General features: G+C 41.5%; 2 protein-coding genes across 8 annotated transcripts in view; one reads left to right on the forward strand and one right to left on the reverse strand.

The window, feature by feature from the left end:
* The first annotated feature begins 8 nt into the window (after nucleotides 1-8).
* On the forward strand, nucleotides 9-6,012 carry LOC110977093 (SAC3 domain-containing protein 1-like). 6 transcript variants are annotated; one of them, XM_087140102.1, is made up of 9 exons: nucleotides 9-201; nucleotides 321-383; nucleotides 635-763; nucleotides 1,212-1,307; nucleotides 1,820-1,986; nucleotides 2,187-2,235; nucleotides 2,647-2,787; nucleotides 3,038-3,227; nucleotides 3,581-6,012. In XM_087140102.1, exons 1-9 carry the CDS (start codon nucleotides 137-139, stop codon nucleotides 3,728-3,730), a joined length of 1,050 nt encoding a protein of 349 aa, XP_086996228.1. In that variant the 5' UTR covers nucleotides 9-136; the 3' UTR covers nucleotides 3,731-6,012. The 6 variants fall into 6 exon arrangements, with proteins under 6 accessions (XP_086996228.1, XP_022086602.2, XP_022086610.2 ...); XM_022230910.2 differs by having other exon boundaries at nucleotides 10-201; nucleotides 1,146-1,307; XM_022230918.2 differs by having other exon boundaries at nucleotides 10-201; nucleotides 1,146-1,307; nucleotides 3,584-6,012.
* Nucleotides 4,440-23,687, reverse strand: part of cpamd8 (C3 and PZP like alpha-2-macroglobulin domain containing 8) — a 36,748-nt gene continuing 17,500 nt past the window's right edge. For both annotated transcript variants that reach the window (XM_087140096.1, XM_087140095.1), the window contains exons 16-39: nucleotides 23,055-23,189; nucleotides 22,164-22,233; nucleotides 21,176-21,290; nucleotides 20,622-20,853; nucleotides 19,905-20,055; nucleotides 19,453-19,553; nucleotides 18,833-18,884; nucleotides 18,335-18,538; nucleotides 17,259-17,350; nucleotides 16,966-17,101; nucleotides 16,553-16,642; nucleotides 15,664-15,840; nucleotides 15,292-15,530; nucleotides 14,704-14,950; nucleotides 13,987-14,207; nucleotides 13,253-13,414; nucleotides 12,753-12,815; nucleotides 11,992-12,170; nucleotides 11,156-11,243; nucleotides 10,576-10,756; nucleotides 10,259-10,375; nucleotides 9,388-9,615; nucleotides 7,888-8,769; nucleotides 4,440-7,225 (exon numbers count right to left, since the gene is read on the reverse strand). In XM_087140096.1, coding sequence (XP_086996222.1) covers nucleotides 6,969-7,225; nucleotides 7,888-8,769; nucleotides 9,388-9,615; nucleotides 10,259-10,375; nucleotides 10,576-10,756; nucleotides 11,156-11,243; nucleotides 11,992-12,170; nucleotides 12,753-12,815; nucleotides 13,253-13,414; nucleotides 13,987-14,207; nucleotides 14,704-14,950; nucleotides 15,292-15,530; nucleotides 15,664-15,840; nucleotides 16,553-16,642; nucleotides 16,966-17,101; nucleotides 17,259-17,350; nucleotides 18,335-18,538; nucleotides 18,833-18,884; nucleotides 19,453-19,553; nucleotides 19,905-20,055; nucleotides 20,622-20,853; nucleotides 21,176-21,290; nucleotides 22,164-22,233; nucleotides 23,055-23,189 — 4,419 coding nt within the window. In that variant the 3' untranslated portion in view covers nucleotides 4,440-6,968. The remainder of the gene's footprint in view (nucleotides 7,226-7,887; nucleotides 8,770-9,387; nucleotides 9,616-10,258; nucleotides 10,376-10,575; nucleotides 10,757-11,155; nucleotides 11,244-11,991; nucleotides 12,171-12,752; nucleotides 12,816-13,252; nucleotides 13,415-13,986; nucleotides 14,208-14,703; nucleotides 14,951-15,291; nucleotides 15,531-15,663; nucleotides 15,841-16,552; nucleotides 16,643-16,965; nucleotides 17,102-17,258; nucleotides 17,351-18,334; nucleotides 18,539-18,832; nucleotides 18,885-19,452; nucleotides 19,554-19,904; nucleotides 20,056-20,621; nucleotides 20,854-21,175; nucleotides 21,291-22,163; nucleotides 22,234-23,054; nucleotides 23,190-23,687) is intronic.

Raw genomic sequence — 23,687 nt, forward strand, 5'->3', positions numbered from 1 at the left:
CCTCAAGAGTTACAAACAATAAGACTCGGCTTTCGTCGTCATACAATGATGCATCTTCATAATCTTTGCCTGGGCTAGCCAGGCCTAGATCCTTCCGGGCTTCAATACTTTTTATTTTAATCCAAGGAAAGCGACAATGAACCGGAGCGGTAAAATAAAAGGGACATGTATGGACATGTGTCCTGAACAGGAAAGAAAAATGTAAGTAAATAAGGCCAATAACCCAGTCAACTGACGTTCCTAGATCCTTCCTCCATGTCAGATACATGTAGGCCTAATTTTTGTTTAGCCTAGCTTTGATTGTTTTTATTTTTTGACAGGCGAGAGTTGCAGATGCGACTGCATCCACTAGAGATGGTTCTAGGGACGGAGGATTCAAGAAGGTTTCATTCATGTTTATTTCCTTTAAATTGTTCTGTTTTGATTTGTCCAATATAATTAACAAATAACTCATAGATCGTGGAGTAATCACAGTGGTGCCAGGCTTAGGCCCCTATTTCAAAGAATTTAATTTGCAAATGCTCATTTCAACAAAATTTTCTTGTTTTCATGAAACATACGTTGTTTTTTTATCGTAACAAATCAGAACAACATCAAAAATGAAATTAAAATGAAAATCGAACTTAATTCATAGACCCAGATCAGATCCGTCAGCTACAATCAAAGAATACTCAAGACCTGCAGCAGGAAAAGCTGATGCTTTGACCTCTGACCTCCGACCTCCACAGGTTTTATTGAAGACTGTTCACTTTATGATTAAAAGGTATGTGTAAGACTTATCTTGAAGGTTTCTGTGAAAAGTAGCTTGATAAAACTTCTTGAAGCTTAATGATAAAGCCTTGTTTGGAAGTCAAAGGATCAGTGACCCGTATACTTTGTACTGGTCTGTTCTGTAACAACAGGGAATTACATTTCAAACATTAATAGAAGTTGAAAGTTCCGTATTTTGGTATATTTCCTATGAAGTCAGTCATTAAAGTTTAATGTTGCCAACCCCTTCCTCCGTAACTGCCTCATCTTGAACCAGAAGCAAAAATTACAGTTAGCCCAGATTACAGAGAAAAGGTCCAAAGAAGATAGACATTCTTTCTGTGAGCAGTTAAACTCTTCTTTTCTTGGTTTTTTGGGGGGGTTGAACTTGGCAGGATTTTACCACGGACCGACTACCGATTTGTGAAGCTGTATGACTTTGTGTTCGATCGTCTTCGCAGTGTCCGACAAGACCTTGTGATTCAGAGAGTCACAGGAACAGAATGCGTACAAATTCTGGAAATGGCTGTCCGGTTTCATCTGTATTCAGGATACAGGTAAAATATTTTTGAATTTCAAAAGTGTGTCCAGCACTGTTTAAGAAAAGTTTATGAAGAGGCTATCAAACAGAATATTTCACAAGTAGAGAAATTGGAACATTGGAAGTAATTTCTTAGAAGGAAGAAAAGGTATGACCCCTTTGAAAACCAGCAGAGAAATTAGCACCACTCAAGATGTACCCACAAGTTTTAACAAAACAGCAAGTCTCTTACAATTATTACTACCCCTGATGGAGGAACAAATACCCCCCGAAAATGTCCCTAGCTACTCCCTGGAGATAATGATGTATGATCCATGAGACATAGGAAGCTACCTTGACATTAGTGGCTGCACTCAGCTTTACACAGTAGCTATGCGGCTCATTCAGCTTGTTCAAACGGGCAATTGTTGCAAAGTACCTCGCTCAGGGACACAAGTGTCCAGTTTTCCCAGCTGGGTTTGACCCACAGTGGCTTTGCACCACTAGCCGCCTAAATGAGACACATTCTATTTCTCTTCGCTGTCTCAGTCTTTGCACTGAACCTGTAGCGAATTATGACGGCAAGATCAATGCCGATCATGCGCAGGAGTGCTTAAAGCGGCTTCTGGTCATGTATCGGGATGCCGACCGTGAGGGCACCATCATCAGCAATGACCGGGAAGAGTTTGAAGCCCTGTATCTGCTCTTCAACCTGGGTGGGTCAATGTATTTCCCTGTTTTGATAAGGTAACTTTCAGCATTTGTCAGATATCTGCCAACATCTGTAAACATTTTCATGGACAAATGATCAAGCAGGATTTTGCGGTTGCCTTGCACCATGAGTCATTTCTAGATCTTGGAATTAGCTGTATTCTTCAGGAGCTAACTGCATTGTTTCTGCTTGAATAATACGCAGGATCCACAGAAGCACTCCAGCATGCAGTTTCTTTACCCAAGCAAGTGAGGTAAGTCAAAAAAGGTTCAGCACTTCCATCTCTCCGTCTCCTCTTAATTTACCTCTTAATGTAATGATGAAGTTTCAGCACTCTTGCTCTGTATCGAAACAACACGGAGATATAAAATGTTCAAGATCTCAAGATTGTTTTTGTAATCAATTTGGCATGAAAGGAGTACACAAATTTTGAGTAAATATGACCCTAGGACCTCGTGAAAACTTTATAAATAAAAACTGTTAGTGAAGAAATGCTTTTATTTTTAAGTTGGTGGGTAAACTACTTTTCCCCAGGTGTTAAAGTTGTTTTTCCCAACGTTCTGGAAATCCTCATACTTACACATGGGTTTAAAGTCCTGCTGCATATATCGTGCAGATTCAAACATGACTTACAGGTCTGATTTGTCTTGGTACTTTCCCACAGACAGCACCCCTCTGTCAGGCTGGCACTCCGTATTCACAGTGCTAATCTGCAGGGGAACTTCTTGCGAGTCTGGAGACTAGCTTCCGAGTGCAGCTACATACAGAGCTGTGCTTTGCATAGACACCTCTTGGAGATGCGACGGTAGGACCCAAGGCTTTTAATTGGTCATCGAACCTATACCTTCACCCCACCTGCCCTTTCCTTGGAAAAAACAAACCCGTGCTGGGTAATCGGTTCAGGTGTTTTTTGAATAGCATTGTACGTATTATGAAGAAGTGTTTACTTTCTGTGTTCATGGCTTGATTTGTTCATCTTCTTTGAGAAGCATGACTTGGCATAGTTAAAGCCAGGGCCAGGTCAGTGTATTGAAATATTTTGTCTTGTCTTACAGGCAAGCCTTGCAGGTCCTAAATGCTGCGTACAGCAGCAAGAACCTCTGTTTTCCAGTCGGCGTGTTGTCGAGGTGGCTACTGTTTGACACAGACGAGGAGGGGAGGGTGTTCTGCCGAAGCCACGGGCTGAGAGTGGACGAGGACGGTGTGCGGTTCCAGAAGAGTAGCCCCTTATCAACAGGTTCGCCGGTGAGTAAGTTGTTAAAGAGGGTTGTTGAACCGATCCGGTGCCAATTTGAAAGTTTCTCAAGGTGGTGTTACCCCTGATGGCTGGGCTTGTAGTAATATCCGGATCTATCACCTTGGTGAACCAATGAGAACATATAGAGCGATATCAGATACCTCCGGCACAAATATCCTCTCTAAAATGAAGAGGGATTAGGAGGATGTGTTTTTTTTTTACAAGAAACTGTGGGGGATGGGGCGTCCTCCATAGGAGTCAATTTGTTTTGAGAAATCATATGAGTGTTCATTGAATGGGATGATGAGCGGGCATCGACTCCAAAAACAGTTACATTTATTTTCGTGTTTCTTGATCGCAGCAGTCTGGCCCTTTCAAGTGTAGCAAATTGGTAGACTCCAAGCAGAGAGGGGTCAAAGTTCATGACCTCATCATGGGCCACACCAACAGAGATCACAGTGTCACCAGGCGTGGAGATGAAGACGGAAGCTCAACCCAGGCCTGTAGGTGATAAATGCCACCCAACAATTGAATATAAACCGTGCAATTGGACTCGCTCCATTTTTAACCCAATTTTAAAGTAAATTTGAATTTTTCATTTACCTCTTGCCAAATACATGCTCGGTGCTCACCAAGAGCTTGTGAGAAATAAATTTACAAATGCACAGGTTTGTTTGAGCAAGATTCACACCCACGACCTTCTGCTTACTATTGCAGAAATCTTGACCACTGACCTTATCTGGGTCGGCTGGCCTGTTCGATATACATGTTTTAGTGCAGTTTGCAGGTGTGTCCAGGACGCCTGTTTCTATTACACATCAGTACAGGGATACACAACGTACTCTCCTGTGGGAAAATGGTTTCATTGCCAGTCTTGAGAGGAGACTAGTCTTCATGCCTCGTGGAAGAGTCAGACTTTACTTCCCTTTGAAAATTTATCATAGCCTTTATTCCAGTCCAATTCAAGGAAGAAATATCCGCTTAGCCTCGAGACCCCCTATAAAACCCGTGCCCACCACTGATTGGCTGTCTCACCACCACTGTGCTGTTGGTAGCAGCGGTGTCTCCTCAATGCACACACGGGCACCATGTTCTGTTCCCCTGAACAGTCCCTGCACAGTATACGAGAGACAATATCTTACAAGAAATCTCATTTCATTTGAGAATCTTCAAGATATTTTCTTTGGCCGTTACCTGTCATGAAACTGCAAACGCACGTGTTAGTTTTTTTAAAACTTTATTGATGCTCAGTGGATATTTATTACAAACAGTAAACATCAATAGTTACTCATACATACTGGTATGTTAGTCTACACGGCTTCGTAAATAGATGCCAAATGGGCAACGTTACAGGTACAGTTAACTTACAAGCACACTATTTATATAATAAAACATTCAAAACATGTGTATGAGCAGTTTGTGGTGTGATGCCTGGCGTAGAAATGAGAAAAAGGTGTACGATCAAAGATTACGGTCAAACGCTGGTCAAAAAGTGCATGACCTCAACTCCCTGGGCTTTACAGCCGTGAAACGTTCTAGACCTGAAGAATTCCATCGCGTTGTAGACCAAATTTGTTGTATTTAGCCACTAGTTTAGGAGTAGTGCTGGCCTTGTATATCATACAAAAATTGAGTCAGATCTTGGCAAATTTGGGTCATTCTGTTGTTTTACACCATTTGAAATGACGATCTGTTTCTGTGGCTTCCTTGAATGTTGCATTCTTGTCTATTTTAAACAGTTCTTTTATGCTACATGATTCTTGGATGAACAACCAGAAATTTGAATAGTAATTTTTAGCTACCCCCCCGAAATACAACTTCTGTGGAACGAACTTTAGCTAGATTGGTTCTCACCCTTTTATACATTCACTATGTACTTGTTCATGACAAAAAAAATATATAATTAATCTCTGTGAAAATCTAGCATGCAAATACTTCTCTACTTATACTCAAATGTAACAGTGCAACAATCTTGGGAAAAGTATCTCATTGTTAAAAAAGGGTTAAGATGACCTCTTTAACCAAAATGTTAACTACCAGCGTCACCTTGTCAATGCTGAGATTTCCTGTGACTAATGACATTGAATACAGACTACTGATTGTGGTGGGTAAAACTTTAAGAAAAAGAGGTTCTGGTTTGGATTTAACAGTCTTTGTTACAGTTTGGCCCGAAAGTAAAAGTGTGTCTCACAAAACTGACAAAAAAGTCATGCATTGGCAGTTGCTTCTCCTGAGCCAAGATGTCACATGGTCATGCCTAAGCCAATCAAAATTCACAGAGTGTGTTGATAATACTTGGGTACACAAAAACTGAGACACAACCAAATTTTGATTCATTCAAACAAGCACAGTTATTAATAACGTGACTACGTTAAATTACAGACGCGTATTTCCAAGACACACCTTGGCAAGTTTTGTACAAAAAAGCTGATACATTAATACTGTTTTATAAGCTTCACTCTATAAACGCTGAAGTAGCGCAGAAAGCCTAGAGATCAGTTTTATATAACTTGGAAAAATTATGATCTAAAGTGCTACCGTGAAGATGTGCAAGAAAACTTTATACAAGTGTGGATTATATGTAGCTTTAAAAATTGAATTTCTTAAAAACTGAAATGGCCACATGCTTTTTGAAATGAATTTGTATCATTTTTTTTTAACCACAGTAGACATGTCAACTACTGTTCCCTAGATTTTTTCCACCCGTAATTTACAATGTTTATATTTTCAGAAGCACTTAAAACGTCTTCTGATGACATAAATAAAAGCATTAAAAGTTGATATTTGAAACTATTCATTGTGTTCATTAGACAGAAGTTTGCTTCTACAGAACTAGTCTGGTGACTTGGAGAAATGTGCATTAAAGGCATGTCATCGCCATCATTTTCAAGGCGAGTGACGTCAGGAATATGCAATATAGAAAATGACAAGAAATATTTTTTTGTTTTATTTATGTAATGACCTTCCATTTCAAGACATTGCGACAAGTCTTTCTGGACACCGAAGTTGTTCAAATGCAGTCATTTAAGAGAGACAAAATTTGACTTTTTAAAATCCAAGGGTAGTCATTTGTTTAACATAAATTATACAAATAACCTTGGAAGTAGGCACAATTGTTTGTTTTTACACAGCTCAAAGAGTTTTACACAAATAAAATTACTTCAAAACTACAATACAAGGCAGTGTCTACATAAACACTTATGTATTGATATATGTTTGTAATGCTTTGTACAAGATCAGTGTAGACTGAATTTGTTCTAACATGGGAGAACTAAGCAACCAGTTACAAATGCAGTCTAGATATGTACAGAAATAAAATCGATATCAAGCATGCTGTGCAATACATACGTAGCAGTTTATAAATAACCAACTTTTCAAACACTTATTTTTAAAATTTTCCCTGTTTATGTGGAAAGTTCAATTCCTCCCCCCCCCAAGAAATCTTTACTTGTTCAATTTTTGTGCTGTTTACCGGAGGCAGCTTATTTACTAGAGCTGAAAGTGGCCACATTTCCTGGGGCACGAATATCCACACAGAACAAATGGTGGTCCAAGCCATGTGGCCTATCGCCGACCTGAAGAAGATGGATTCTTCATTTTTCGAAACATTTACCGTGCGGCAAAAGAGTCCGTGAATTACCACTCGTATCGTCGATACTCAGAGAATATGATAAGCATCCACTGCGATCCTGCATTGAGAAATACTGAAGTGCTGAAATAAGTGGCTTTACGGTAAGCAGTAAATAACCTTAGGCCTTTCTGAGCTCCCTTGTTCTTCTTTCTTTGGTCGTTTTGTGGGTTTCAACCTGCCGTATGTTGCCCCCCTCCTCCCCTTCATCATTAACCGCCACTCCTGCCTCGTCATTGATCATGGTGTCGAGTCCGATAACACCGGGGCTGCCCAAGCGAACAGGAGCTACCTCTTCTGCCAGTTGGGTCGGGCTCTCCTCTGATGTCTCCTGCTGGTTGCCGGCACTCAGGTTGTCATCTTGAGTCTTAGAATTACCTGGGAAATGAACGATGCACTTATGAACACTTCCAGCTGAAAGTAACTTGAAATGTTGCTTCTAATGCCATGCCTAAAGCAAACTAGTCTTTTTGGCGACAAAATGGGCAACATACATCCCAAACTATGGCTTTGGCTCAGCTCCAGAATCCTTATGTTACCTGAATGTGTAGACCAAAACAAATCACTCCCCAAAACTGTTATGTGATAATCTTGAAGCATGGTCTTATACTGAGCTAAAGTTTTCCAAGATAATGAGCTGAGCTGGACCAAGAGAGGGCACAAATTTCCTAGCAATGGAGGCTCCCTTAGTGGGAAATGCACGTTTCAGTTCCCAAACGACTATGAGATCCTTGCATACGCATTGCCACCAACAAAATGAACACTCCCCACCAGCATGGGTCTTTTCAACCAATGAGGGGGTACTTCTGCCCAGGTCGGATAGGACTTAAAATTATCTCTTATAGCCCAAAAGTTGAGCAGGCCCAAAGACTAGGAAAACCCCTTGTATTAGACTCTAACTTACCCTGTGCTCAGGCCAGAAGTTTACAAGACCTCGAACTAATTACCCCTTTTTAGGCAAGCGGTTATTGGTGGTAATATAACATGATCCACTTTTCCATGGCTCATTGAGATGCATTAAGACTTCATGAAACACTTACCTTCAGAATGTACATGGTGCCCTGGAGCATCTTCTTGGGTTATGGGTGATCCTGCCGCAGAAGGTGTCTCCTCCTTACCCCTGACCTCCTCACCTGCTTGTGTCATGCCAGCATCCATCTCAAAGTCATGACCTGGTTCCTCCTCTTCAGTTATCTCTCCTCCAGTCTCGGCTTCTTGACTTTCGTGCAACCACTCTCTGAGCATCACGCCATCACCATCTTCACCTGCATCACCCAGTGAGGGATCCACTTGGACACCGTCTTCCTGTTGAGCCTCTCCAGTGTCCAACCCCATCTCCACAGCATCACCAATATTCTTTCCCCCACCCGTTGGGGCATCTCCCCCGAGAGTATCCCCGACATTTGCTGCCTCAGTCCCATCCTCGTTGGTCAAGTCTGGGATGTCCCCATCTACCTTGGTGTGCTCCTGTTCCATGTCCACCTCGGTGGGTCTTTCCTCCATGGCTGGGGCTTCATCATCCCCATCCCTGACTGCCAGTGGGCGGGGGCCCTGAGATAGAGACGAAGCAGGAAGAGGTTCTGGGAGAGGCTCATCCAATGTTTCCTCACCAGCACCTTCCTCACCCCAATCTACAGCCTCCTCCTTTTCCCCCTTTTGTACCCGCATCACGTCTGGGATCTCATCGTCTATCCTTCCCTTCTCCTTTGCACCCTCGCTCTCGATCTCAAACCTCCAGGGTGACTGCATCCCATCCCATTCTTTGAAACCAGGGTGGTCGCCCATTTCCTCCATGCCCATGCTGTGCTCGCTGTAGGAAGATGAGTCACTGCTCTGTGACATTTGCTCATCAGGTTCCTCCGTGTCATGGTCACCCCAGATGGCAGCTGAGCCTTCTGGAGTTGGGGCTTCATCTGGCTTTTCTGTGAATGAACACATAATAGAAGATGATTTTAAAGCCTATACTTCCACAGTCAGTGGCTTTATCAAGAAATCGACAGCAGAGAACGGTTAAGCCATCCTCTTATTACTGTCAATCTTGCATATATGTAACTATGGCTAGTAGTCACGAGTGGATCCAGGATTGGTTGAAAAAGGGGCTCAGCTATCAATGGTCAGGATGCCGTTAACAGGCATTTACTACCGTTCAACCTGTACCTTTCCAATTTTGGCAACCCAAGAGAATGTTCAAACCCCTAACACTCCAATGCTCTGCAGATTCTTAGTGTAGTTAATAACTTAAACTTGCAAGAGCATTAGAACCCTAACTTGTGTTTAACCGAATTTCAACACTGAGATGGTTTATTGTTCCCTGCATATGTTTTACATGTACACAATGTAAAATGCTTGGAACAAAGAGAATAAAAGTTCCAAAGTCGGCAAAGATTTCAAACATCTGAAATTCAATTTGTTTTTTGAACTGATCAGCACCAAAAACAAAACAGCACAGCACAGCATGCTACAAATTTACTGCGCCAACGAAAGTGTTCTAAACCAAAGTATACTTGGTGTGTCAAAAACTGGGGGCAATTCGTTCTCACCTGGGCAGTTGGAGAGGGGCATTGCCTCGAGGTTTTCGTTGAGTTGACACGCAGCAACCTCCATGTGACAGTACGTGTCGTAGGTCACATTGTTGCTGGCACACACTTTGGGCCCTCCCGTGTCACAGGTGCGCTCGCACATGCACTGGATGAGGTCAAAGGTCGACTGGCAGTCACCGGAGATGGAGTTGCAGTTTTCTGGGTTGTAGTTCTCCATGGCCGGTTGCTCTGTTGCAGTGGGAGACGAAAAATAAGTGGTGCTGTGAAGTATTGTTATGTTAGTTGTTTATTTCAGCCTATTGCAACACGGAAATAGAGGGGGCAAAATTGGGGGGAGGGGCTGGAAATACATTTCAAGAAAGACAAATTAATTTTCAAAGGTTATTTCTGCTTGTTTTGTATCGGATGCCCATCATTTTAGTGTGTAATGCTGGTGACTACTTATACCCTTAGACAGAAATCGACTAAGAGGAGTAAAAAGGCCCACCCAGGGACATACCACACTATCAGTGGCTGGATTGGAACCCCCGACCCAACTATCTCCAACCATATGGCTGTACATGTAGCCACAGAAAAAATCAAAGGGTAAATCATGCCATGTTACTCTCATAACTTCAACTTAAAAGACTTCTGTCCTGCAGTTCAGGCAATGGAATGAACATGACGTTCATCTCAGCTGTTTTATTCAAAGATTAGTCTTCTTATTAACATCAGGTTTCAGGAAAATAAGGCTACTCAAAGTCCTACTATTGCGCCGACCTCTTGTGGTTCATGAAAATGGCATTTTGTTTCCACCCTCTGACTTCCTATCAAAGGCACTAAGAGGACTTGGATCACCCCTCTCTGTGTCCCAACGAGGATGTTGTCTCACCTGCACTGTGGCTGCTGTCCTCAGTCTCGTGGACCTGGTTGCAGTGATCGTCCTCACACAGCTCCCGGGCCAGAGGGCTGTCGCGACTGACATTGTAAAACTTGGAGGCCTCAAAATCTACCAGCAAAGTGAAAACAAACTTCTATCATACTCATTCAAGAGAAACTTTTTTTGTGAATGTGTTTCACAGGGAAACCGAAGTTCTTCACACATGGAAAAAACATATTTTTCCCTTGAGATATTATGACAATATCAAAACAGACTCCTAAGAATTGCAAAGGGGGTTGGTGAATGATTTTTTTCTAGGGCAAACTTACGTGGCTCGTAATAATCGTAAACCTTGACCGGTACAGCATGCGTCTTCCCAACTACAAAGTCTTGATAGGCATCAAACGAGATGCAGGTCATGCACTGGCTTGGAATCTCATCAAAGTACAGGATAACCTTGCGACCGTCAATCTCATAGCGCTTGACTTTGGTGTACTTGTCACGTAGAAGCTGAGAAAAAAAAGATAAAATGTCAAAGACAAGCCAGAATGGTTGTCATAAGTAGGGCAAAGTTAAACAAGAGGAGACATAGTTTCAGAGTGGAGAATATCAAAAAGAAAACTTCAACACACTTTGAGGAATCAGACTTACTTATCCAGTATAAACTGTGTCGTATTTTGCATACCTGCCCACAAGGTTATTTTCAACATTCCACAGCTTCTGAGCTACAATGCTGAGTACATTATGTGATGTTTTGGCTAGTCTAACATATTTATCTGTAAACAAATTACCTTACTATATGTATACATAAACTTATCCTCAGGAGATAAATCTTCAGTACTGCCTTGAAGAAATCAGTAAAATGATGCTATACTAATCAGAGAATCAATTGTGGCACAATAGACCCACCAGATCCAAACTCTCGATGTCGGCCGTGAAACCAGTAATCAGTGAAACCTCAATGACTGCCATGTTGGAAGAACCGGCATACAGCCACCTAAAAAGAAAGGTCAATTTCTCTTCAAAATTCTTTGACAAGATCTCTTGGAGATATCATCATAATAATAATGTACTGGGATAAAGAATGGGTCAGGCGCACAGTGTCTGAACAAAACAGTCATTCAAAGGCACTGGTCAGTTAAAAGGCAAAATATGTACAATTAGAGATCACTACGTGTGAGAGAAACTGATTGAAGAGATGATTGAAACTAATTGAAAATATGAGACTTTTTACTTTCATTACTACTAATTCGGGTAATTAATCCCACTTCAGTCATCATACAATCAAGTGGTCAACAAACTAGGATTAACATGGCCAATGAAGAAAAAGAGGAGATTAAAGAACTTCAAGAATAAGCCACAACGCAATCAACACGTTAGGTTTTTTTGAAGGATATGGTAAAACATAACTACACTAAGGAACCCAAGGGTGAAGCTGGATCAAGTTTCTAGGAAGATAAGGGGGGTGTCAATGTAGTTGGAGGTCATTCCAACCCTCTAGAGGGTTCGAAAATCCCCACATAACTTAACATAGGATCCTACTTGCATAACTTTTATCACAAAAGTGTGCATGTCCCACAGATCACTAGTTCTGTCTCACCACCAATGATATTTGGCTCTTTGTGCTCGCCAGCAAACCTGTACTCAAGATTTACTGGGACTTCTGTCAAACCCATAGGTTGTGAGCTGGCTTCACACATGGATGATATCAGAAGGTCAACATGCTACTCAGTCACGGCACTCACCTGGTGCATACCTCCATGGTGACCATGTAGTTGTCGTGGGGTGGTGTCAGGTTCTCGGTAGTGGTGCTGTCGACATATCGTCTGCGTCGGGTCTGGTACGGGACCGACTCAATCATGTTCACAGTGAGCTTGAAAGCCGGTTTCCCGGTAGGGTCTGGGATGTTGTACTTCATATTGATCTGTAGTAGAAAAGCGTGCATTTATATGAATCAAGCAAAGCGTGCATTTATACGAATCAAGCCACACTTAATTGAACCACATTTCCAGCCTAACATCATGTCACCACTACTGAGACATCAGTTGAAGGTGTTGCTCCGTTTCCTACAAGGACAAATGTAAATTATCGGTTACTAGGCCTATGTATCTTTTTTTTTACAAGAAACTGAGTTGTCTCTCCTTTAGAACATGTGATGCCATGAAGCCAACAGCAGTGGTGTAGCTAGAATTTTACTAGTGGAGGGGCCACAAAGGGGGCACCAGCATCTTATGGGGGGTACCAGCTTTCAGTGGTGTGGTTTTTTGGGGCAGGTTTTTGTTAGCCTTGTTCAATATCCATTCATCTGTTGTTTTTTTTTCAGGGGGGGGGACCTGAGGGGGCAACAGGAATTTGTGGGTGGGGGGAGGGCACGTGCCCCCTGCCCATTGCTACGCCACTGGCCTACAGTCTTCATGTTTATAGCTGGAAACCTTTACAAACAATACATGGTAAATGGCAAGCAACTTTGATAGAATATACAGACTTAAACTGGACTGGCTCATACCTGGAGTAATCCACAGCCTTCCCCATATGCACTGAGGAACAGCGTCTTAGACAACACTGGAATCTGAAAATGAACCAACAAAACTAATAAACAAATACTTCAGTTTTGATAAAACTGGAAAATGAGATGGTGTTATCCACTCTCTGCTAAAGCAACTCCTCAAAATTGGGTTTATACCATTTCAATGATTTCATATATAAAACAGACCACCTGTTGAACATTTTCTGAATACTACAACAACTATTGGTTAGAATCGACATTTGGCTCTTGGATAATTCTATCACTTTTGCGAATACTAAGGTTTGGTGACATGCATTCCACGTATATCGATACAGATCCGGCATTTTCAAGTCAAACTCAAGTTCTAGAAGTACTGCCCTCCCAAACAAGAACAAATGTTTAAATATACCTTTAAAATGTTTGCTGTGCCCCGGAAAAAGAATCCCTTTTTTTTTGCAACAAACAACGCTGTCATTAGATACCAAATGATTTGGACTCACCTCCTTGACTTGTAAGACTTGACTGTTTTCATTATTCAGATGGTAATAGTCCTCAACAAAGAGATCTAAGTCTGTGTATGCCAGTGAGATGTTGAGATTGACTCGGCCTACGTAGGCCAAGGTAGCATACTCTGCCAGGGCTTGCAAGGCTACACACGTATCCTGTGATGGAACAACAAAAGCAGCATCGATCAATATCATCAAAATCAGTGGTGAAATCATTCTTAACCTTCTTTCTCATTAAAAGGGGAGTTTTAAATACGGAGTGCAAGATCTTGTTCTACAGAAAAACAACAGCACTTCAAGTTCTGCTGTGTAACATCCTTCACTTTTAAAAGGAACATTTGATGGAATAAACAATTTGTCTTCAAAAACTTGAACCCCAAAAAATCCAATTACGTACTGAAAAAATGGGTCTTTGTAATAGCTGACTTGTAAAGCCTAGTGGTTAATGGTCATTCTATCTACTGTGATGCAGCATTATCAGCACTCACAAAGAAAATTTGGACCTGTATCCAGGTTGTAATTGCAAAGTCTGCCCGTGTTTCTCCTGAAGAAATGATATGCATTACACATACTAACCTCATAAACTAGACTCACTCTCGAGTTTGATAAGTGAAGACAAGTAAACCATTGGTTGATTTGGGCCATACCAGTGAAATATTTACATGTCTTATGCAACAGGTTACCAGGCAAATGGACTTAGCTGATTGGACTTGGCTTGTTGGTCCTACCTGTGTTGAAGAGAAGCCGCCGTGTGCGTTCCTCTGTTGTGTTAGCCACTTGACAATCGGCAGTGAATATGCAATGTCCCCACGGGCGGTGTATGTCAGCAGGGCGTACGCTGTCATCTCTACCTCTGCTGAGGTCACCGTCTGTTCCAGGTCCCCAACATGAGAGAAGAAAGGGAGAGTTTCCAGTGCCTCTCCGCTCAGACGCCAGTAGGTCAGGCTATCTGTGGTCAGAATCGACAGTTCACCAGTTAGATATCAGGGGTAATATTAACAATTGAAATTCACCTTGATCAGTTTGTTGTAATTCACTATAGGATACAAAAGAACCCCTCATCTGTGAAGAAAAGAAAGGCTGGTTTAATGGGTAACAATATTTACTGGGTACCGGGCACCCATGAGGAGACCTTGAATCCCATAAAAAATTGCACACATTTCACATCACAGATACTTGAAGTTAAACATGCATGTATGGCATCAAACAAAAGGGTTACCATGTTTTTGTAAAAATGCACTGTGTTTTGCTTATTCAAAGCCCACCAAATAAAATTAAGAGGTATTTTTCTCTCAGTATACATGTACAGGTAAACAATTCCAGAGACCATGCAAGATGCAAGGCCATCCTTCCAAAATCTGACTACAAATTGTTGCGTCCTCTGAAAAAAACATTACACTTCATGGCCACATCACTGATGCTTTAGTTCAAAACTGTCATCGCACCTCTTCTGATGGCCTTGGACGACAGCACTCGGACGGCAATGGCAGCGAAGGGGCTGTTGCGCAGTGTCAGTGCATATGCCATCAACGCCGCAGTGTATGGATCCACAATAGACCCGACGTTGTCTTCCAGGAACTTCTGAGCTGTGCTGACGGCCTCCTTCTCTGCATCCGATTCTACACCTGCCTCCATAAGAGCGACCAGCACGTAGGCTGTGAGGGGCAGCCGGGAGTTGCCTTGAATTCCACCCTATAGCACAAATAAAAATTTGCCAAATACATTACGACAAGACAAAACAATGAACACCATCATCAGGCTTAAATAATCACTTGACTTGACAGGAGACAATGCTCCAAAAAGTCGGCATCCTATTTAAAGGAAACCTTGATCTCCAAATCAAAATTCTCAATGTTCTTATTTCAATTACCAAAACTAATTGAGGGCGAGAAAAAACGGCATGTGAAGACTATCTCAACTCTCAAGCAACATTTCCTAACAATGATGTTCCATCTGATCCCAGTGAAACACTCCATTGTCCTATTTTCCACCCCAAACCACCCCAAAATTGATAAGATCATCTTCCTTCAAACCTGGATGTCTTTGTTAAGGACCTTCCCGACTGGCGGGAAGGAACCGTCCTCCTGCTGGTGCGCGATGATCCACTTCTTGCTCATCTCCAGCTCCTTAGGGTCGATGAAGATGAAGCGGCGTGACTGAGAGAAGGATTTGAGGACAAAGGCGGTCAGCCACATGCTGCCCGAGGTGTCACTTTCCCCAAAGGCACTATAGGAACCTGAGTGACGTCTGTAGGTCAACTGACGCTGATAGCCTGGGGGATAAACAAAATCGTTGTTATGGGCAGTGTATTGGTTAGTGGCATACGCCCAATTGACTGATAACAAACTGCATCTGCAGAGAGTAAACAAATACAGAAATCACTGTGCAAAACGTTGAGCCTATACCTTGGACGAGGAAGGTGTTGGCTTCGATCTCAGTCTCCTTGTCCATCTGATTGGTGTGCTGAAGGTAGTGCATTACGTACACGATGGGAGCAAAGTGGATCATGTTCTGCTCTCCGCAGCCAAACGGCAGTCGGATGAGATTGTGCAGGTTGTTCAAGGTTGGTCCCATCACGTCACCTGAGCACAAATGCCACAAATGTTAAATGAGCAAAATATACGATCAGTTTTTCAGGGTAGTAGTAAGGTAGTGGGGAGATAAGAGTTGACCTTTATTAACAGGTAGAAAGAGTACGTACGGTTCTATCAACATACTTACTAACAATTTTACAGGCCTATCTGGGTTTGAAATAGCATTTGAGACCTTTTGTTAGTGAGCTATTAAAAATATCTGTTACTTGTATGCAGCGGCGTAGCTAGGATTTTACAAGCGGGGGCGCAGAAAGGGGCACCAGCTTTCGGTGGTGTGTCTTTGGGGGGCAAGTTTTTGTTAGCCTTGTTCAATATACATTCATTCACTTTTTTAGTGGGGGGGGCACCTAGGGGGCATTGGGAATTTGTGGGGGGGGGCACGTGCCCCCAGGCTCCCCATGGCTACACCACTGCTTGTATGTATAGTTAAAAAGATAACATTTCAAAAACTCTTTAAATATTCCGTTGATACTCACACATCAGGTTGCACCGCATTGTATACTGTGGTGCTGGTTTAATAATGGACGTTATGTCACCATTTTTCCAACATGCCGCATAGCTTGAATGTGCTATCAAATGTTGGAAAGTCTTTGTGGTATAGTAATAAAGACATTTCAACATAAAAATAAGATACACTTCTCTTCATAAAAATGGCAAGGACTTGTTAATGCTGCGAGCTTTGTCACTGTAACAGACTCACCAATCACGACAGCGGCAGCCCTCTCTGACCCTGGCACATGGTTCAAGGGGAGGGACAAGGTAAATGCCTCTCGGTAGATCTCGCTGCTACCTAAGCAACAATACAGAAATGAACCATGGAGTTAGGCTATGATGTTCCGCAATGAATTACAGTAACTAACCATTTGAAATGCAAGCCATCTCTGCATTCAACTAAAAAATGATCACCCATTTCAAATTTTAATTTTCTGATTTATTTGCCTAACTATAACTCAGGCACACATGAGCACGATGGTATTTCAAACATTTCAAATAAGTCATTGCCAAAACATTAAAAAAATTAACAACATCTTTTTGACACGTGAACTTCTTTTAAGGAGAAAAAACTTTGCACTTTGAGACAGAAGCAATAAGATTCAATTGAAGATGGCCTACCCTTCTTCTTCCAGATTCTGAATTCACCCAAGGATCCGGACCCTGTCGTGAAGCCGATGTACTGGACTGGCATCGGGTTATCATCCTGCCAGCTCATGATGACCGACTCATTACTGGGAACTTCCCCGTGTCCGACCTGGCATCAAAGAAATTAAAACTTACAAGTTGATCTTGAGGGAAATTGAAAATGTTGCCCTGAAGACTCGATATTCACTCTAGACCTACTTATCACCTATTGGAAGAAACACATTTGTGGTCCTGCTCAAAGAAATACTAAATCTCAAACTTCCTACCTGAATGTTACCACCTTGCCAACTGATCCAGAAAGCCCTGAACTCATCCCAGCTGACGATATCAGAGGTGAGATCAGTCACAAGTGCATCACCTGAAAGACAACCCACAAGCATGTACAAAAAAAGACCCATTCAAGTGACATTACTACTTTTCATCACACATAAATGCTTAGAAATGGAAAAAAGTGAGAAAATTTTTCTGCCTTTAAAGTCACTATGGTTAAATCATAGTGACTTTAAAATGTAGAAAATTTTCTGACTTTTTTTCCCATTTCCAAGCATTTATGTGCGATGAAAAGTAACTAATAGTTATTTTTTTAAGACTGATCACACACTTTCTGTTTATAAGGTAACTAAGGTAGGACTTTGTATGAAGTGTTCTGAATAATTCAAGCTTCCTGATGTTGATACAGCTGACCACATCTGTTTCAACCATTAACAGGGAAACCCCACAATTTCCCGAATGCATACAATCATTGATTGTGAACTAGACAACTGCCACAATTTCCTGGTTTAAAGACCTGTTTCCTTAATGCACATTCTTTGTTTTACACTTGATAGCATCTTTTGATTTATCAACAAATTCCTTGTTCAACTTCAGCCATTCATGAAACTGTTATCATGAGCTTATTACCCCAATGTCGTACAGAAATGAAAATAACATTTTATTTCAGCAATATCACTTTTGTTCTATGGTCCTAATCCTTTCTGTTACTATAAGCAGAGTTTGTCATATTCTGCTTCACTTGCCTGGGTGAAAAATGAAAAGAAAAACTGAAAATAAAAAAGAATTATTCAACAGCAAACCTATTCTTGGTTGACCAATGAGAAATGATGGGAACAAGATTCAAACTGAGGACCATTAAAATAATCTTATTCATGAGAATAAAATGCTTTGGAAGTACGTTAGGATAAATGCCATGACAGAATACTGTACATGACAGGCCCAGAAACTAAAACAGAATTTTCTAAGTGTATCGCAAGTTGAAGATGTCTTTTAGAGGCTACAAGATAGGGGATTTGGGAAAGAGGAGGCCTTGCAGTCATCGGATAAAAACGGGTTCTGTACAACTGACCTCTCTTTGAGCGGGCAATCCACGACCTTGTGTTGTCCCATCCACCCAAGACAATCTCGTACAGCTGGTATGAGTCCTGGGTTGCTGCCAGGGCAATGTGCGCGTCATTCTTGGCCTTGCACATGAAGGTGAAGAAATCCATCCCCTCTTCCTTCTCCACGAATTGGTAGCTGTAGCGGTTAGGGGTGGAGATGTGGGTGCGTTCTGTGACAGAAAAGGGGGATGGGGGAGGGAATAACAGAACTCAAACTCAAAACCTGCATCACAGACAGCCAGTCTTCAATTTGAGCATTTAAAAATAACATTTTACATGGTGTGGTATTTCTAAAACTTACACGTCCCTCTGTTTCCAACAAAGAAAAAGGACACAGAATGGAATAGCCCAAACTGATAGTGACTGGAAAAAATATGCCATGCTTCGTTTGAATCTCTTGATGCATTTTCAAGGTTTGAGGTGTATCTGAAGAAAGTTTTGGAACACATGAGGGAAATACATACCATTGGGACAGAAGAAGACACTGTAAGCATATCCTCTTTCTATTCCCTCGGGCTGAAAGAAACATAAAACAAAAACGAAAGGGACTTATCATCAATTAATACTGCTTTGCAGAGTAACATACTACGGTTGATTTGATAACTACAAATACCAATTGTGGAATGCATGTAATTGTACTGAAAATATCTCGGCAATATGCATTACAAAATGATGCTCTGATTGGAAAACTTGTCACAGCCATTGACTTTCAAGATTTTCTTCCTGTTTCTGTGATGCAAGATTACAGGGACGAATTATGGAATATCAGGTTGGGTTGCCAGGTTTTCAGGCAATAGCCGTATTTCAAGTTTTTCACTTGAAATCTTGGGCCAATTTGGGCCCTAGCAAGCTATATTGACGCTTTTCTGACCTTCACTTCAGGCCCTAACAAGGTATGTTTAGGCTACTCTGGCCTTCATTTCGGGCCCAAAAAGTTATAATTAGGCTTTCCTGGCCTTCATTTCAGGCCCTAACAAGGTATGTTTAGGCTACTCTGGCCTTCATTTCAGGCTCTGGATGAGAATCTGCCTGCCATCCCTGCTCAGGTTTTTCAAGTTGAAGGATGTATCAGGGCAGCCCTCACCTCAACCAGCAGGTTCTTTGTGATCTTATCTGAGCCAGCAATGCCTTCGTTGGCTACTGGTCCAACACAGCAATCTGGGGATACCATGGCCTCAGCACTGGCTGCAAAGACAAAGGACACTGTTCACCCACAGATCAACTTTTATACACGAGAAAATACAGCATTCATTAATACAAATAATCTGTCTTAAATGAAAATAAGCAAAGATTGACTGTCTTCCAGCACAGAAAGAGGCTTCTTAAAGACCATAACAATTGTTGGCACAGTCAGAATAAGGTTTAAAACTTAACTCAGTCAGATGGCTCTCCTCTCCATTAAACCACCAAGACCAACTAATAATGATTTAGTTTGTTAAAATATGACAAGAAAAAAACGAAATTCAAAAATATGGAAAGGGGTAAGGGTTTCATTTTTTTAATCAAATAAACTAAAAAATGCATTTTATTCCTTACCGTGGATCTTCTTTCTTCCGAGTTCACTGAAGATGAGTGTCACGTAGGTCGTTTCTGTATCTTGAGCCTGTAGGCATAGCTTGTGTGCCTGATGACGCTCAGAGTGCAGCATGAATCTTACCCCATCTTGGACGTGAACAATCAGATCAACCTGGGTCATTTGCAAAACAAATAAAAAAACAAGCAAATGAATAACCATGTAAAGATTGTGTGTTAAGTGACTGATGTCATCATGACTCTTGTATTTTAAGAGTTCATAAAAGGGTTGTACATGACATGAGGTTCAAATATATGAGGGAAATCACACTCAAACTTGAAGGATATCTTTATAAAGCTTGATGCACTTGCTTGATCTGTCCCTGTGCACAGCTTAAGCCACTTATGAAAATTCATCTGAATTCAAAATCTCCTTTCGTCCTCTTGCATTCGTCCATGCTTGGTTGATTTTTCGCGTTTGTTTGTCCTGTCTACTTGTCATTTTGCCTTTGACAAAAATTCTGCGTAGATTGAAGCATCAGGCCCTCCATATTTTGTGAATTAAAAATTGAAACATACTGATTTCTGGGACAAGAAATTGTTTTGTTCACATGCCAAAGTGTGTTGCATACTGAATTTACAGTGGTGGCTGAATATGCATGACAGAATTTAAAAAAAACGTCACGAATGGCTTGAGCAAATGCTCTTCAGTGACACTTTGAGATGGACGCTCTTCAGTACCTGGACACAACGGTCAAAGTAGTTGTAGACGGTGACCGGTAGCCTGAGCTGTTCTCCTCTAATCACCGAGTACGGCAGCGTGAACTCTACAAAGAAGTTCTTGAAGGTGGTCAGCTGGACGGTCTCGGCTACACCGAGACCATGGGTTGGCGACATCGCAATCACGTCGGTCATCCAGGTGGTGATGGTGTCTGGCACACGCATTTGGATGTGTTCCTCAGAACTAGAGGAACTGTGTCACACAGAGCAAACGTTAAAGTATCCAGAAGAAAAAATGAACTAAGGAATGGCAGTAGAACAATTTTGCAGGTTAGGGGCCAGTAGTGAGACCATCATGCATCACACATCAATAGTTCAATAATTTACACCCCCCCCAAAAGTAGGGGCTATTAGTCCCTTGGACCCCCCAAGCTTCCGCTGACAGTGGAACTAGGCTTGAATAATGAGATCTTCTGCATCAACATTAAAAAGCATTTAAAGGGTAATAGTGAACATAAGTAATAAGCTTCAGCTGTTGGCGATATCTATGGTGGTCTTTGACCTTTGACCTGTACCTCAAATTGAAGCACTGCCACATCCAGGTCTCTGGGAAGAAAGCACGCTTGCGTCTAGTGTTCCGCTCAAGGCTCGATACCTGGTCCTGGGCACTCACTACCACCCAGTCGTCATCTGCAATCAGGGATCAAGTTGGTATTAAAGTTCGTTTCATGCAGTCTTAAATTTACATCCTGATGTCACACTCTCAGACTCTGAGACTCAATGTGGAAATATGTACAATCTGCTTTTATGACCACAGGAAAGGAAAAACTTCTGTTCCTTTTCGACAAATATTTCATAATTACCCCACTGTACTCTTTCATTCCACAGCAAAACATTAATCAAGCAATGAAGACAGAAAAGAGCTTCGCACTAGTTTTATGCATTACGAAAACAAATGCAAAACAGAGAATGAAACACAAAACAAATGAAAGTTGTAGCACCTTTGATGCAAGAATTCTGTTCAACACAACCAACTGCATAGCTTTTCAACACCACTAAAAAACAAAAACAAGAAACATCCCTGCTCTTGACAAAAACAGCTGACGGGAAGGATTCCTCGGCAGATGACAACTGTTTAATCGGCTGTTTCCTGTATCCTCGCGCCACCTATCATTCTGACCCAGATGGGACCTGCCACCCTCTAGCACTGCCAATATCCTTGTGGGGTGGGCAAACAGGATGAGGCAAGCTTCTTCAGGGAAACACCCGACAACAGGGAACACATTTTTTCCAAATTGATTTTTTTTACGTTACAAAATGCATTCTCGTGTCATGTGGATAAAGAGCTACTATGGTTAATTTGGGGATTCTGAGAAATTTTGCTTCAATATCAGTAAATTCAATAATTTTCAACAAAGATGATCATGTTTATATTTCCTATCACAACTACCAAGATCTTTTCCATTTAAGTTTTGTTTGGACAATGGAAGGACTGATCTGGACATGTAAACAATTTCGTTTTTCTGTTCAACCTTGAGAAATGGAGAGATCTTTATTTCTTACCCGAAACTGTCGAGTCACTGTTATGAAAGTTGAGGTGAATTTTGTCGGTCATCACTTTCAACCCAGCCTCCTGTGGAAAGAATAAAAAACTTGTGCAGTTAACAGAAACTGGTAATTAGATATGACAGGCTGTGGGGAACCACCCGGATTTCCAGGGAATTAGAGGCTCAACTGCCATGGCTGGCCAGAAAAACACTGCCAATCTCGATTAAGGTTTATGTCGCAATTTCCTGAGAAAACAGTTAAAGGCCTAGCAATTTGAAAAGCTCCATCAAGTTTATACCCAGATTGCTGTTTATTAAACATCTTTTTTTCTTTTTACATTGTGTAGTTTGAGGGTCTGCTGAAGAAAAAAAACTTTTCCACCATCTGCTTTCCTTGTCTAAATATTTTTGACAGATGTGTTTTGCGGTACTTAATTTTTTTTGGGGGGGGCAAAGGGAATTGTTCAGAACAGGCATCATTCTTTGAAATGTCTGTCTAGCTGCAATGGGATTCGAGGAATGGAAACTTTCCTTGAATTTGAGGTGGATAAAGTAACCAGTTTAACATATGTTTGGTAATTCTGATAATCTTTCACAGTTTGTAACTCATTCAACACACATCATTTGGCCTTTATTCCCTTGCATGGTCAAGAGGTCAAGTTCTATATCATCCATTTCCGAAGCAAAGTACAAAAACAGGAACAGACGCCTAATAGTGCTGAGATCTGATCCTGTTGGGTGTAACTTAAGGTGTAACTTTAAGAAGCAAACACTGGTAATTATTATTTCCTTCAAAATAATATCCCACCTTTTCCACCTCTTCCTTCATGATGATCCTTAATTGCAATAACAGAAAAACAACATCATGTTAATTTTACTCTTTTTTCGTAATATTGCCAAAATTTACCCTGAATGCAAAGTTAGCATCCCTGGAGCGCATCCACATCGTTGACCGTTTACGCCGCCGGAAAGCTCCCCCCCACCACGTTGTCTCCGCTGATATATCCTCGGTGATGTCATAGTTTTCCATCTCAGCAAAGATCTGAAATCATACACAAAGATATAAACATTAAACAAAAAGGCGTGATATTTGTCCTGAACAGTTCACCACGTCCAGGAGACCCTTCCATCAAGCCTGATCCCAGATTTTGAGAGAAATCTCTCTTAAATTACTCTGGACTCCATGGGGAGTTTGCTTATGATATTATGAAACTGCTTCGCAAAAAATGAGTTGAAAACACTAAATATGCATTGATGCTAGTAGCCTGTTTTAGCTAGGCAAATACTTCCTATGCTAAGGAGTTTCATAATTTTTTTCTGTGGGCAATCGAGTCAGCATTCCAGTTACAGAACCTCTACATACTTCATGTGCTCCTAAGTGTAGAGAGAGACAATATCCTGCTCAAGGACACAAATACAAATGTCACGGGCAAGACGTGACCCAAATTGACTGTGGCACCATGGCCTGTGATCACAGTTCTCGACAAGTCAACTCCTTATAATATAATGTTACTTTTTTGACTCCTAAACCACACAGTCT

Source organism: Acanthaster planci, linkage group LG08, assembly GCF_054643075.1.
Source record: "Acanthaster planci isolate LZ-2023a linkage group LG08, COTS_SCS, whole genome shotgun sequence".
Taxonomy (NCBI): Eukaryota; Metazoa; Echinodermata; class Asteroidea; order Valvatida; family Acanthasteridae; genus Acanthaster; species Acanthaster planci.